This window comes from Dromiciops gliroides, chromosome 1 (assembly GCF_019393635.1).
Source record: "Dromiciops gliroides isolate mDroGli1 chromosome 1, mDroGli1.pri, whole genome shotgun sequence".
NCBI lineage: Eukaryota > Metazoa > Chordata > Mammalia > Microbiotheria > Microbiotheriidae > Dromiciops > Dromiciops gliroides.
The window spans coordinates 130,957,902-130,972,702 of record NC_057861.1 but is presented as its reverse complement, the minus strand read 5'-3'; the positions used below and the strand labels follow the sequence as shown (position 1 = coordinate 130,972,702).

General features: G+C 37.7%; 1 protein-coding gene across 1 annotated transcript in view; it reads right to left on the bottom strand.

Moving 5' to 3' along the window:
* Nucleotides 1–11,109: 11,109 nt before the first annotated feature.
* The window catches only part of EIF3E (eukaryotic translation initiation factor 3 subunit E), a 50,389-nt gene continuing 46,697 nt past the window's right edge, over nucleotides 11,110–14,801 (bottom strand). Inside the window, exons 11-13 of the mRNA XM_043979652.1 lie at nucleotides 12,290–12,392; nucleotides 11,835–11,969; nucleotides 11,110–11,277 (exon numbers count right to left, since the gene is read on the bottom strand). Of these exons, the coding sequence (XP_043835587.1) occupies nucleotides 11,239–11,277; nucleotides 11,835–11,969; nucleotides 12,290–12,392 (277 nt within the window). The 3' untranslated portion in view covers nucleotides 11,110–11,238. The remainder of the gene's footprint in view (nucleotides 11,278–11,834; nucleotides 11,970–12,289; nucleotides 12,393–14,801) is intronic.

Below are 14,801 nucleotides of genomic sequence, written 5' to 3'. Positions count from 1 at the left end.
ATTCTTTCTTTCTGCTCGCTGTCTATTCAAGCATCTCAAAAGTTGAAGGGAACAAAAAGTTAGTTATTTCACCCCTCTTTGATGTAAAGTTGACATGAAAAATGCTTAATTTGATATGTAAATCTGCTAAAAACATCTCACTCATAAGCTAATTTAGCTTCCTAGGATTTTACATTTTGTTGTTTTATAGTCAGGCCAGCTGTTAATAATGTTTTATTCTTGAAGTCATTTGGTGTAAAGTTCAGGAATAGGATTTTCAATGAAAATGACTGATTTTTATACTGATTCCCTAACCTGTCACTCACTGTAGATCCCTAACAAATTGGCCAACTTGCTGTTCCCCAAATATTTTCTCTCCCTTCCCATTCCCCTGCCTTGCACAGGTTATCTTCATGCCTGGAATGTTCTCTCCTTACTTCTGCCTCTTGAAATTCCTAGCTACCTTTACACAAGAGGCCTTCCTTTCTTAATTCTACTGGTTGTTAGTGCCTCCTTATCCCCATTACTTTGTGGAACGCCTCCTTGTTCACCAGAAGGACTGACCCCTCCATGATGTACTGCTACAGGGGTGCTACATTCTTCTTTACTTTGTATTTTGCATTTACTTATTTGTGTTCATGTCATTTTTCCCTTGTGGAATGTAAACTCCCAGAGGGTAGGGACTGGTTTTTGTTTGTTTGTTTTTCTATGGAATCTCAGTACCCAACACAGTGCCTTGCACATTGTAGGAACTGAATTAATAAAAGCTTGTTGAATGAATAAATGGTCCATAACAGGACATATATGAAGAGAAATAGCTACTTACCTACCTCAGAGAGTTGTTGAGGATTCCAAATGTCATAAATTATGTTTAATAGGTAGGGGATTGTTATTGTTACAATTATTATCAAATGATGGCTAGTGGCATTTCATCTAACACCTGTGCATTTTCAGTGAACAATGTCTCACAGCCACCAGCAACCAAGTCACTGGTCAAAGAAATCAAATGAGCAAAAGAGTGAATCAGCAGAATGGTATAGTAGAAAGAGTGCTGGATTTGTAGCTGTTGAACCTGGGTTTGAGTTCTGATCTTGCTAGCTGGGTGACCACCTTGTACAAATCACTTCATTTTTCTAGATCTCAGGAGGTTGGTAGCTACGTGGTATGGTGAATGGAGTGCTGGACATGGTGTCAGGAAGAGCTGAGTTCAAATCTTGCTTCAGACACTAGCTGTGTCACTCTTGGCAAGACTATTAACTTTTCTCAATCTCAGTTTCCCAATATTTAAAATGGTGATAATAGTAACACCTATCTCAGTGTTGCTGCAAGGATCAAATGAGATAACATACATAATGTTTATTATAAAACTCAAAGGATTACCTAAATGTTGGCTATTAGAATTATTATCATATAACCTCTCAGGGCCGTTTTGGCTTAAATTCTAAGCTACTATGTAAAGCCTTGCAAAGTTACTTATTTTTGCTCACTCACTATAAAAGACAATCAAAGAGACAATGAAATAGAGAATACTGTGCAGCTTCTAAAGCAGAGAAAAGGATCCAAAAGACTTCCCTCTCTGCCTACCCAGAATATCTCAAAATAATTCACAAACTATCAGTTACAGAGAACTTAAGGTGAAATCACCCAAACAGGTTAATTTGAATGCAAAAAAATGACTTCTGTAGTTCTAATATACAGCTACAAGTTTTATAATTTCTTCCCAGATAATAATATTAGTAACAACCAGATAACAACCACCACCAAAATGAGATTTGTCTTCCTGACTCCAGGCCTAGGATGCTATCCATTGTGCCACGTAGCTGCTTCAGTACCCACCTTCCAACCTTTGCCTCTACAAACGTGGAGCTTCTCACCTACCATCAATAGGACACATGCTTCAGGTTATTTTTATAACAGATGTAATAAATGGATTTAAGCTGCTTGATATGCACTCCCTTCAGGGTTCCCGTTATCAATGGAATGCACATATGCTACAGATGGTGAAGGTTAGTAGTACAAATCTGTGAACAGGAATGAAGAAAAAACCAAAGGGCTTCTACTGGGACAGGCCAACTTTGGCCTCATTAGTTACACCAACAGACGTATCTAGTCAGGAATTCATTTTTTTGCTAACCTTTTAAACCATGTAAGCAGCAGCCCTTTCCTTCAGTGAAGGAACCAAATATATAAAATTAAAGAATTTTGGGAGCCTCATTCTACAGATGAAGAAATTAAGGAATATGAAGGTGGGGTGATTTGACCAAGCTCACTTTTTAATTAGAGGCAGAGTTGGAGCTCAGTTCCAGCTATCTTGACTCCTGGTCCCATTCCCATCCTACTATTATCACAGTAGACAGATCTTAAAACTTCTTCCTTTTCCTATGGGCTTCCCTAGCTTACCACAAGTATCACCCATCCACTTGGAGCCATTCAATCAACAAATACTTCCTACCCACCTATTATGGGCACATCACTTTGAGAAGCAAATATATAGGTGTCTAAGGCAGGCTTCCTAGAAAGGCTCAAGGAACCTCTCCGGAGGAGATATGACAAGTACACAAATCTATTTTGTTTCCAAAATTCAATTTGACAAGTATTTATTAAGCACATACTAGCTGCAAAGCACTGTACTACAAACTGTACATATCAATCTAAACTAAACTTCTTTTTTTTTTTTCGGGGCAGTGGGGGTTAAGTGACTTGCCCAGGGTCACACAGCTAGTAAGTGTTAAGTGTCTGAGGCCAGATTTGAACTCAGGTCCTCCTGAATCCAGGACCGGTGCTTTAACCACTGCGCCACCTAGATGCCCCCTAAACTAAACTTCTTATATTCAAGGAACTCATGTTCTGTTGGATGTAGATGCAACACATACACAGATACAAAGAATATACAAACACATTTTTCAGGAGGAGGTAGCCATATAGCTAATGAAGGCTAACAAGTAGGGGTGGAGGTGGCACATGAGCTGAACCTTGAAGGGAGCCAGCAATTTTTAGAGCTGATGGTGAAGGAGGGCATTCCAAATGTGAGGAACAGCCTATATGCAAAGTCATGAAAGTGAGAAATGGAGCTCCTTAGTCAATTAAGTAAATCCAACTGATGGATCACCAAACTTCAATGTCTGATCCAGAAACCAAAGCAAAACTGTCCAGTTGTTTCTCTTCTTGTCGCTGTGAACATAAGTTATGGTCATATCATCCAAGGTTTCTACTGCAACCTTCTAAGATATCATCCAGCTTGGAACCTACCTTCAGTGTACATTTTTAAAGTATTATTCTTTAATGCATTTCATATATAGATATCTATCTAAAATTTTCATTTCCTTGGTTTATTTACCTGGAGTGGTATCAAAATAGCCAAGCTGTATCCTTCTTGAAAATATTTCCTCCCCCACCTCCTTTCTCCTCTCTCTCTCTCCATACCCTCCCCCCCTCCTGAAAATGCACCCCAGAACACTTAAGAAAAAATTATTTGGTCTGGCGCTGTTCTGCCTCTCCCATGATACTGAACTGAAGTCAGCACAAGGGACACAGTTTTAGAACCAAAATAGGAGATGCCTTAAATTAATGTTATTTCTTACAGCCTCTAAAAGTCAAACAGTTTATTAAATCCATGAAATGAAAAATTAACAAAACATAACAGTGTTTGTGCTACCTCTCCAGGAAATTAATGCTCTTGCAGAGGATGGGCTGATGTCTGTGAGAATTAAAGATGCATGGGTATGAATTATGTATATAAAATACACAAAACAAAGCTCTATCAGTGAGCCATTTCCTAAGAGTCAAAATGCCTAATTAAAGCTCCCAAGGAAGCTTTGAATGTTCACCCAAACCAATAGGTTCAGATACTGATGTCTCAACTGCTCTTCCTGTTGTTGGCCTTGACTGCTCAGTCCTGGAGTGACCCAGGAAGCAGGCAGACATGTCTTCCATGACTCTGGCTCCACCAAATGACTTCATTTCCTAAAGCTACTCTTCCAGAATCTATTGTAGATTACTTTTCTCCAACATATTCACCAATCAGGGAAAAAGGGCGGGGGGGGACTGGATAAGACAGATACAGTATATTAAAAAGTGAACTACAAACAGCACAGAAAATGCCTGAGATCATGAGTTCATGTAGCATTTCACTTCACACAATTGTTTTTAGAACCGATTGTGAAAATGCATGTAAAGCACTTTAGGTTATAAAGTAGGAGACAAATGCAATCTATCATTATTCATCTATCAACAGTTGCTTCCTAGCCATTAGACTGAACACCTTGAGGACAAGTATTCTCAGCACTTAATACAATAGGCATTTAATAAATGTTTGTTGACTATGTGCCCTGCACTGAATTAGGTTCTGGTAATACAGAGAAAAAGCTAAAGAAATTTCCATTAGTCCTAGCACCTTCTTGGCTTGCCCTTCATTAATGTTTCTTTAGTCACATCCATGCCAGATAAGTGTAAAACTGGGACAGTCTCCTTGCCCTCAAAGAGCCTACATTCTATTAGCTAGTTAATACACAGAGCTCTACAAAGCACTTTATAGGTAGGTGGCTCAGCGTATAGAAAACTGGGCTTGGAATCAGGAAGACTCATTTTCATGAGTTCAAATCTGGCTTCACTTATCTAGCTGTGTGACCCTTGTTTGCCTCAGTTCCTTCTCTGTAAAATGAGTTGGAGAAGAAATGACAAACCATTCCACTACCTTTGGCAAGAAAATCCCAAAAGGGGTCACGAAGGATTGGACATGACTGAACATATGTCACATTATTTTACTTGATTCTCATAATAGCTCTGTGAAGTAGGTGCTATTATCTTCATTTTACAATTGAAGAAACTGAGGCTGAGAGAGGTTAAGTGATTTGCCCCTGGTCACAGAGGTCATAAGTGTCTGAGACAGGATTCAAATCCAAGTAAGTTTTCCTTACTCCTAGTCTTTATTCACTATGCCATGTTGCTGCCTTTTTTTTTTTACAACCATGTTGCCAACATGAAGCCATGTCAGTACTTTCCCCTCAATTTTATCTTCACTTTGATGTTTAGCATTTCTTACAGAGCTTTAACTTGCCTTATTTTACTTGATCTTCACCACAACCCAGTGAAGTAGGTACAGTAGGTTGTATGATCACTATTCCTCAGATGGTAAAACAAAGCAGGGTTGACTTAACCCAAGGTCAGAACTAGAAGAAAAACACTGGCCTTGCCTCCTAGCCCAGGGACTCTTAGTCCTGCCCCTTACAACATGCAGTGAGTATTCAGACTTTAAGACAGCATGCATGAACCTCCACTTTACTGAAGGAAACCAATGAACAAATAAATAATGAGTAGTACCTATGAACTAATATAAAGGCCACATTTTCCCATGTGGAATCAAATCTTACCTTGTCTAAGACTTTCTTGCATTAATTTCATTGCTGGATTTTAAAAATGAAATATATTTGTCAGCCTCGTGAACATCATTAGTCACCCATTAATACCTTTCAGCCTCCTACATTAGTCACTTTCAGTAGCATCACTTGTTAAAACACAGGAAACAAGGAATGAATGGGAAAGAATAATAGATGAAGCAGATCTACCACTATTAGCTCACAATAAAAATGAAACTAAGATTCACTGGTTCCTAAAGGACAGTGAAATGAAGGAATAAAGAAGACTGAAGAGGAAAAACGTATTTCTCATATCTCCTAAGAAGCTTCCATAATGATGTTCCTCCTGGCAAGGCAGGATACCCATTGCTGACTTTTTGTTTGCTTTTGTTTTTGGTGAGGCAACTGGGGTCAAGTGACTTGTCTATGGTCACACAGCTAGAGGCCAAATTTGAACTCAGGTCCTCCTGACTCCAGGGCCGGTGCTCTATCCACTGCGCCACCTAGCTGCCCCACCCATTGCTGACTTTTCAATCAAAACAACTGTGCCATTTGACTCCACATACACAGCAAAGTCTGTTTTTCCTCTTCCATTAAGGCAGCTCTTCCAGTAAGTTGATATTAGATTGATGACAGATCATATGTCTGCTATCTGTTAGTTACACCAAGTTTTGGTTGTACCAGCTGGTTCAACATTTTCCTACTCGTCTTGGGTTTTGGCTTTTCCCTTCCCTAAGCAGATGCAATTCAGCTCACAAGAGAGGAGATATTTGGTATCTAGTGAGACTTTTACATTAACCTAGTCTGATATTCAAGGCTACTACTTCCACTACTTATCTCTTCCTATCTCACTGTTTTTTCCTTTTGTATTATGTTTTATACACTAGCCAACTGGACTACTCTCCATTGCCAGTTCTTTCCAACCCTCTCCTACTGGAATAGACTTTATTTGCAAGTGGAAGGCCTCTAGTCCATTCCAGTAGGAGAGCAAGACAAAATTGGTCAATGGAGAGTGGTCCTGTTGGCCAGAGTATAGAGTATGCAAGAGATAAGGATGGAAAAATAGTGAACAAAAAATTATGGAGACTTGAATACTAGGCTAAAGAATTAACATAAAGGAAGGTCTCTTTGGATACCAAATGTCTACTATTGCATAGACTCAAGTTCCAATACATCTGCTGACATATGTAGAGAGCCTGTCTTTAGATGATTTCTATTGATTTGTGAAACATTAGGTTACAGTGACCCTTCAGTGTGCTGGCAAATGGCACGTTTAGATGACTCAAATCAAGGATGTCTAAGGATTAGACTGGGAAACAAGGACCATAAGCAAATTGCTGATATGGTTCTTACCTATGGGACATTTTATTCCGGGCTTTTCACTCCTCATACTAGCTCACTTCTTCAAAGGGCTAGATTGTGATCTAACTGGAAAGAACTATGAAAATTCTGCCCACTAAGGTTTTCAAAGTATTTTATTTATTTAAATCTCATAACAATCATGATAAGTAGGGATTGTAGGTATTACATCAATTTTATAGATAAAGAAACTGAGATTAAATAACTTGCTCATAATCAAACAGATTGTCAGAAGACTGATTCAAGCTCAGGTGTTATCCCCCCATGAAATGGACAATTGCCCCCAACCCTGGCTTCCTCTTAAAGATGGTGGCATTTGATGTGGCATGCTTATGCAAAGTGACTGTGTAATTCAGTTTTATCTCTTGTAATGACATCACTGTAAAGGAGTTTTATCCATCCATAATGGGACCTTGGTTGATTTCACTACATTCCTGCCTTGGTACCCTGTTGCAAGAAACCACAATATATGAAGTGCTAAACTCTATTTAGCTAAAGCTAGTCCTTTCAGTAGCTTCAGCCTTATATAGAGAGAGCAGATAAGGGGATTCTGGAGAATTATGCTTAAAAGTGATGTTGAAAATCCTTGCATTGACAGGTACTATGTACCCAAAGTTACTGCAAATACATGTCTCTGGGTAGATTACAAGTATGAGATGTTGTACTAGCCCATACACACAGAGATTACAAAACATTTACTGACTTTCCAAAGGTTAATAGTATCCTCTTTGTTTCTGCTGCTTGAATTCCTGAACTGAGATGTTTGTCTCCTACTCCCCCTCCCCCAAAGTCCTATAGATAATGGCCAAATTCATGGAGGGATGGGCTACTTAGCTCTGAATATGTAGAGAGTAGAATCTTATAGACTCTAGTTTAAGATTTCAAGGAAGATAAAAGCCAAGCATTCCAACTCTTAGTTGTCTTAAGCCAAACACTCATTCTAGACCTTTAAAAAGTGGAGCAGAGAAATAGATCACATGATAAAGGACACATAGAAGTGAAGCCTAAAGTGTACAGTGCCTGTAACTAAACTATACATAAGGATCCCTGTGGGCCACAGTGATTTAGAAAATCACATTAATATCATGTTCTATTATAATTTTATTTTATTAAATATTTCCCAATTACATTTTGGTTTTTTTTTTGTTTGTTTTTGCGGGGATATGGGGGTTAAGTGACTTGCCCAGGGCCACACAACTAACAAGTGTCAAGTATCTGAGGCCAGATTTGAACTCAGGTACTCCTGAATCCAGGGCTGGTGCTTTATCCACTGCACCACCTAGCTGCGCCCCCCCCCCCATTACATTTTAATCTTGTTTAGGTTGCACTCAGGGGTACAAGTGTTTTAACATTTCTAATTTAAGAGCTAGAATGAATCCAGTAAGTCATTCTAGGATCACAGAATTAGGGTGGGTAGGGACAGTAGAGGCCATTAAGTTCACCCCTTTCATTTTATACGCGAGTTAACTGGTTCAATGAAGGTCTGACTTGTCTGTCACAGATAGTTAAGTAACAGAATCGCAACTAGAAGTCAGCTTTTCTGATTCTGGACAAAGTGCTCTTTATACCACTATATGGGATACAGTCCAGTGGCCTGTAATTGGATTAATATCCTATATTCCAGGTAAACAGAATTATTGTTGCCAATCTTGTTTTGTGCTTTCCCACCTACAAATATTCAACCTTCATGCTGTGGACTGTCTGCTATACCTTACCTGCTAAAATTCTTCAAGTTTCATTTTTCCCAAAAGACATTTTTTGATCCCTCTCCCCATAACCGCTCTCCCAATTAAAAGTGATCTATTTCACCCCATATTACTTTATGGCACTTTGGCTCTCTCCCTTTCTACTTTGCAGGATATTGTGGAAATTTATTTTGATTTGGGGACCCTACCTTTAGGATGAGATTAGAAAGCCTTAGGCCCTCAGGGTCTCTTCCCCTCCCCTTCTGCTTCAGCTGAGCCATAAAGCCCTGTGGGCTGTACAAGACACCAGCTCCTTCTGACCTGAAAGATCCCGGATAGCCTGTGCTAAGGCACTTGAGGCTAGAGCGCACGCCCCCCCCCCCACCAGCTGCAGCCCTGGCTGGCTGATTAGCTTGGTCTGTGGGGGCGCAAAAAGCCCCGAGATTTGAGTGGAGATAAGAAAGGTATATATAGACCTGAGAGCTAGACAGTAAGAAGTTCGGGCTGACAAGACGGAGAAGAGGTCAAGCGGCGGCTGACTGTCGAGATTAGAAAGGTTGGAGCACGGCAGACTAGAGACGGGGCTACAAGGACGCAGGAGAAGACAAGAAGGACTAGGAGGAGGGAAAAGAGAGGCCGAGGGCAGATTGACAGAGTAGACAGACAGAAGGTCGATGAGAGAGAAACACAGGGGTTCAGCAGTGGCAGTAAGGAAAGTTAGAAGCAGGGGGATTTACAAAGTGATAGGGGCTCTGAGTTAGAATAAAGTACCTGAGTGCCCTAAGGCAGGCAGCGGCTAAGGCCCTTATTGTATTAAAGAAATTCCCCGAGCAACAGGTGAGAAAGAGACACCGCAATGCAGTCAGGTTGTACATTTTATTTCCTTGTATTCTTAATTTTAAATAGTACCTCATAAATAAACTCTGCTTTGATTATTTAGTTAAGAGGCTTCTTAATATTTTGCATATCAATTTGGGAGTGGAACAGTGTGGTGGAACTTTATAAACGGCCCACATTAAATTAATAGTAGTCAGATAGCCAAACAGTCAAAAGTCCCCAGATTAGTCCTCCAGTCAAATTAGCCCTCAAATTAGGCTAGTCATCAAAAATATTTCTACATTTGAATGGCGACCACGAAGGGACATGTGGCCCAATTATAATTTTTCTAAACCTATAGTTTTTCATAAATTTATAATTTTTCATAAATCCAATTATATAATTTCCAGACTAGATTAGATTATTAAGAATTAATTTTTTGTACAATATTTATTTGTATGTATATTTCTGACCCCTCCCCATCAGACTACAATAACAGCCAGCATATATATGGCTGGCAAAACACTTTTATAATTATTATCTTATTTGATTCTCACAACAAACCTGGGAGGTGGGTACTATTATCCTCATTTTTTTTTTTGGCAGGGCAATGGGGGTTAAGTGACTTGCCCAGGGTCACACAGCTAGTAAGTGTCAAGTGTCTGTGGCCAGATTTGAACTCAGTCCTACTGAATCCAGGGCCAGTGCTTTATCTACTGTACCACCTAGCTGCCCCTATTATCTTCATTTTACAAATAAGGAAACTGAGGGAGGCAGGTTAAAGAGCTTGCCCTGGGTCCCATAGCTAGGTCTTTGATTCCTGGTCCAAGACTCACTCTACTGTACCATCTAGATATGGTAAGGAGACAACCTTTATTTTTTTTCATTTTTATATTCCCATAGGTCCTTATTAAAAAAATAACTGATTTCATTCAATCAGTTCTGTGCAAAAAATGTTTTGTTTTTTTTTAATTTGCTTGGGCTAAATCTGGCTGGCAACCTATTTCTGTACAATAAAACTTTATTTTAAAACGTAAAAGACATTCTTAGCTCATGGTCAAACAAAAACGGGCTCTGAGACAAATAGTAGTAGTTTGCTGAATCCTGCCCTAGGTAACTCAACTAAACACTAAATTGCAGAAGATAAAGTTCTGCATTGGTAGAGGGAGTTTTCTCCCCAACAGTCCTCTATACCAAAGCTTCTTAAACTGTGGGTAATTGAATGGGAGGGGGGAGGGGATGAGGGGTCTGCAAAAAATTTAGCAGTAAATGTATGATTTGTATAAGTATTTTTTATGCCTGTATACCTAGGGTCACATAAAAATTTCTTGGGTGAAAGGGGGTCCAGACTGGAAAAGGGTTAAGAAACTCTGTTCCATGCTATAACCTGTGCGTTATGGGTTTACTCCCTATCCCTATTTAGTTCAAGCATTTATTAAGCACCTACTATGTATCAAGCCTAGAGCTAAGGGCTGGGAAAAGGAAGACAAAAATGATGGTAGTCCCTGCCCAGAAGGCATAATATTTTATGTGTAGTTGTTCTAACTAGATGCCAAGGAAATCACCTTAACAGTTTTATTTTACTAGCAGTAAGCACTGTCATTCTTGTCACTGCTCCCACTAAAAGGAATCAATGTCTGGTAATGGTGTAAAGCAAGCAGTTTCTGTGTATGGAAGCACCAATAATGGATTCTAGTTCTCTGTCAACATGCTATACGTCTAGCAGACAATGGTGGAAGCTAGGGCAGGTTTACATTTAAACTTAAATTTATATCCCATGATCAGGAGTTAGGAGGAAAAAATGTTTTTAATCATATAATGTTTGCCTAATGTTTGATAGTTTTAAATAAATATGGCTTCATTGTTGCCTTAAAGGTGAATAATGGGTTTAAACAAACACACAAACTTGAGGGTAATATAAAATGAAACATAGCCAATTTTATTCAAATTCAAATTCACAATATTTCAGGTTTTCTATAGAACTACATATTTTGTATAATATGTTTAATTGGGAATATTTCAATGTGTTCCTCTTCCAAAGTATTTTAGTAGAAACCAGAGTCTTGAGTAGCCCAGTTAGGAGCCTAGAATAAAAAGGGAAGAGTTGTCAACAGAGCAAAAAAACCCAGTACTTCCTGAAAACATTAAGGTGGGATTTATATGTAATAATCTTATGTACACAGTAGACAATGAAACCTGAACTAAATGTAATAGTTGGTACTAATTTGCTTCATTTCTTCCTGCTTTGACTTCATTAACTCAAGGTTTTTTAACAAATAATGTATGTTATTAATCATGTTATATTATATATTTAATGCCTATTTATTTGAAACCACAAGTTAATGAAACTAAACAGAAAGAAATGAAGAGGCAAACCGATAATTATAATAAGATAGAACACCTAATTTTTTTCAGTTTCTTTGAGTTTTATATAATACATAAAAAGTTCCTGCCCAGAAATTAGTACTAAGTATAAAATCATAAGTAAAATGTGCTTAACAATGAGGGAAAAAAATCAATATGGTAAACCATACAGCTCTCAGCATCTAAATTAGTATTTATTTCAAGCATGAATACAGAGTAATTATGTTTTACTTTTCTTAAGTCAGCCAAAACAGAAACAAAAAGTCAAGGTTCTTACCTCTGACCTACTATTCTGATTAAGTTTTTTCTCAATATTCATGGCCAACATCTGGCTTCGAAAAGACAGGCTTTTAGTCTTTTCAATCACTTGCTGATAGGGTGAGACTGCATTGTTACCCATAACCACATGGCCCTGAAACAAAATAGAAGGAAATGTAGTCTTATAATATTTTAATGATAGTGTTAAAAAAGACATAAGCATGACATAATAGCACTACAAGTATGAAATGTAAAATCAACACATGAATATTTTATACCTTTGCTAATAAGATTACATTAGGTTACATATTCAGTAAAGCTAGTTAATAAATTTAAAAATTCTTCTGTAGTTAGTATGGAATTAGAAAAACCTTCTGATAATAAAAGGTCAAAGAAAGGGCAAGGATTAAAATAATTTTAAATTGAGTTTTGGTAACTGATACTCTATTTAACATAATATTTTATAATACATACCAATTTGGAGTCAATCTTGGCATCAAGCCTGGCATTTCTAATCAAATTGACAATCCATCTTTCAGCTTCTTCAGGAGTCATATTCAACTTATCTGCCAACATGCTAACAGAAAAGAGAAAAAATAGGCATGTTATCTGGATGCTTAAGTATTATGTCTCAGACTTCATTACTACAACGATAAAGAGAAATACATTGCAATGCTAAATTCCACCCATGTTTTTGTTTTGTTACAACTGGCTATTGATAAGTTACCTGTAAGCCTTCCCTGTTGAATGTAATTGAAAATGATCTTTCCTGCTTTGGGATTTCTTTTGAATTTATTATCTATACCACTAAAATAACACCACATACTTGCTTTATATCAGTTATTTATTATCATGTATAATTGTGCAATCTCTTTAATAAGGGCAGGGAAAATAGGATCACAGATTTGGAACTTGAACAGATACTAGAAGGCCATCCACATCCTCTTATCTTACAGATGGAGAAATTGAGGTCCAAAGAAGCCAAGTGACTTGCTAAAGGTCACACAGGAGATGGAATCAAGTTTAAATGCATCCCATGACAACCAACTGATTTCTTCTGACATCCCACATCCCTACCAAAAGATTCTATCCCAAACTGATGAACTAAGCAATTTAGCACTCTTTCCACTGTACCAGAGGGACTCAGTAACTGATTGTTCCTTAAGATTGATAGAGGGGCAGCTAGGTGGCGCAGTGGATAGAACACCAGCCCTGGAGTCAGGAGTACCTGAGTTCAAATCCGGTCTCAGACACTTAACACTTACTAGCTGTGTGACCCTGGGCAAGTCACTTAACCCCAATTGCCTCACTAAACAAACAAACAAAAAAGATTGATAGAAAAAGTGGAGATCAGTGATGTACAAATGTCCCTAAAAAACCATTTGCTAAAATGTTATAAAAATGAGAAACATTATGATCTGATCATTATTTCATTTTGTGCCACAATAAAAACTGCTGCAATGGGGTCGGCGTTAATTAGTAATCACACTAAGCTATAATCAATATTAATGTCCCTGTGTACAGACTTTATATATGGCTTTCTAGCTGTATAAAGCCTGGAAGTATTAATGCACATTTATTTTCCACACATACAAATAGTATAATGGCTAATGAGATGATAATACAGTAAGAAAGCAGCACCAGTCCTGAAAGATGAATGTATGATACTACGAATGCCACATGTGTCCAGTGAAAGCAGTCTACAAAGAATAGAGTGTCATAAGATAAGCATTCTAAGACTACATGGTTCACAACAAACAGCAATGCCTCAAATCAAAATGCCGTCATGTAAAGGGCTCAGAAGTCATCCCCCCACCAAGTTAAAACACTCTTCTAAGGGTTCTTGATTCCTAGGAGGACGTAGACAAGAAGGGAAACATTGTAAAAGTGCATATGGGGTTGCAATCTATACCAGTGGAAAGAGTATACATGGACCTGCCAGAGCTATAGGCTTCACTGACACAGCCTTTAAGAATACAGGATCATTACTTCCAAATTATGATAAAGGAAAGTAAGACTTTAGCAGGGAATATTTATAAGGTACTAAATATTAAGATTCATTCAAAATGCAAAATCAAAGCAAAGCAGAAAAAAGACAAGTCACTTGGAAAAACAAAAAAATTGAAGAGATCATTACTTTAAAGTTTTCCTTGAAATCTTAGATTTAAAATCTACTTTGAAAACTAGTTCAGGAAGTAGTTAACTCAACCATAAAATTTTCTTGGATATGTAACACTTATGTCCCTTTTATTTTTTATGATCCGTTTTATTGAAAACATAGCTAACAAATCATGTTATAGTGACCATTTTGTGACTATTAATTAATTCTCATGGATGTAAAGATGTATTTCCATTTAATTCTCCTCATAATCTCTCTTTAGGTAAACTCCATCTCCTTTTAAAAAGCCATCAAAACAGGGAAGTGTGTCATTTTACTTAAACAAACAGGCATTCTTCTGTCCAGGCATAATTCCTGCAGCTGGTGTTTCCTGTGGTTTTCCAATAAACTCCTTGCATTTCCTGCTGCCGCCTGGCTTATTTTTAAGACTTATAAATCTCAATCTCCTATCGGTTTTCAGACAAGGCAAATATCTGAGGTTTTTACCTGAAGCTCCTAAACTAAAAGTCAAGTGGCAGCATTACCACCAAAGAAGAGACTCACAACTAACATTTTACCACTAACATGCTAAAACATATTTCACTTAAAAAATAAGCTTCAAGTCTTCAAACCCAATATTCATAAGGTTTATTGTCTGCTTTCCCAGGAATGAGAAACAATTCTCAAAACAACTAGCCCTTGTGTATATATGGTATACAAAATGACAGCACAGTAGATGATAAAATCTTTGATATAACAATGTTTTTTTCAAAAAAAAAAGAAAAAAAAAGAAGCCATCTAAATATTTACCTATATTATTAATTACTAGTAGAGAGATTTACAATTATTGTTCAGCATAATAATTTACTGTAAAGAATATTTATCAAA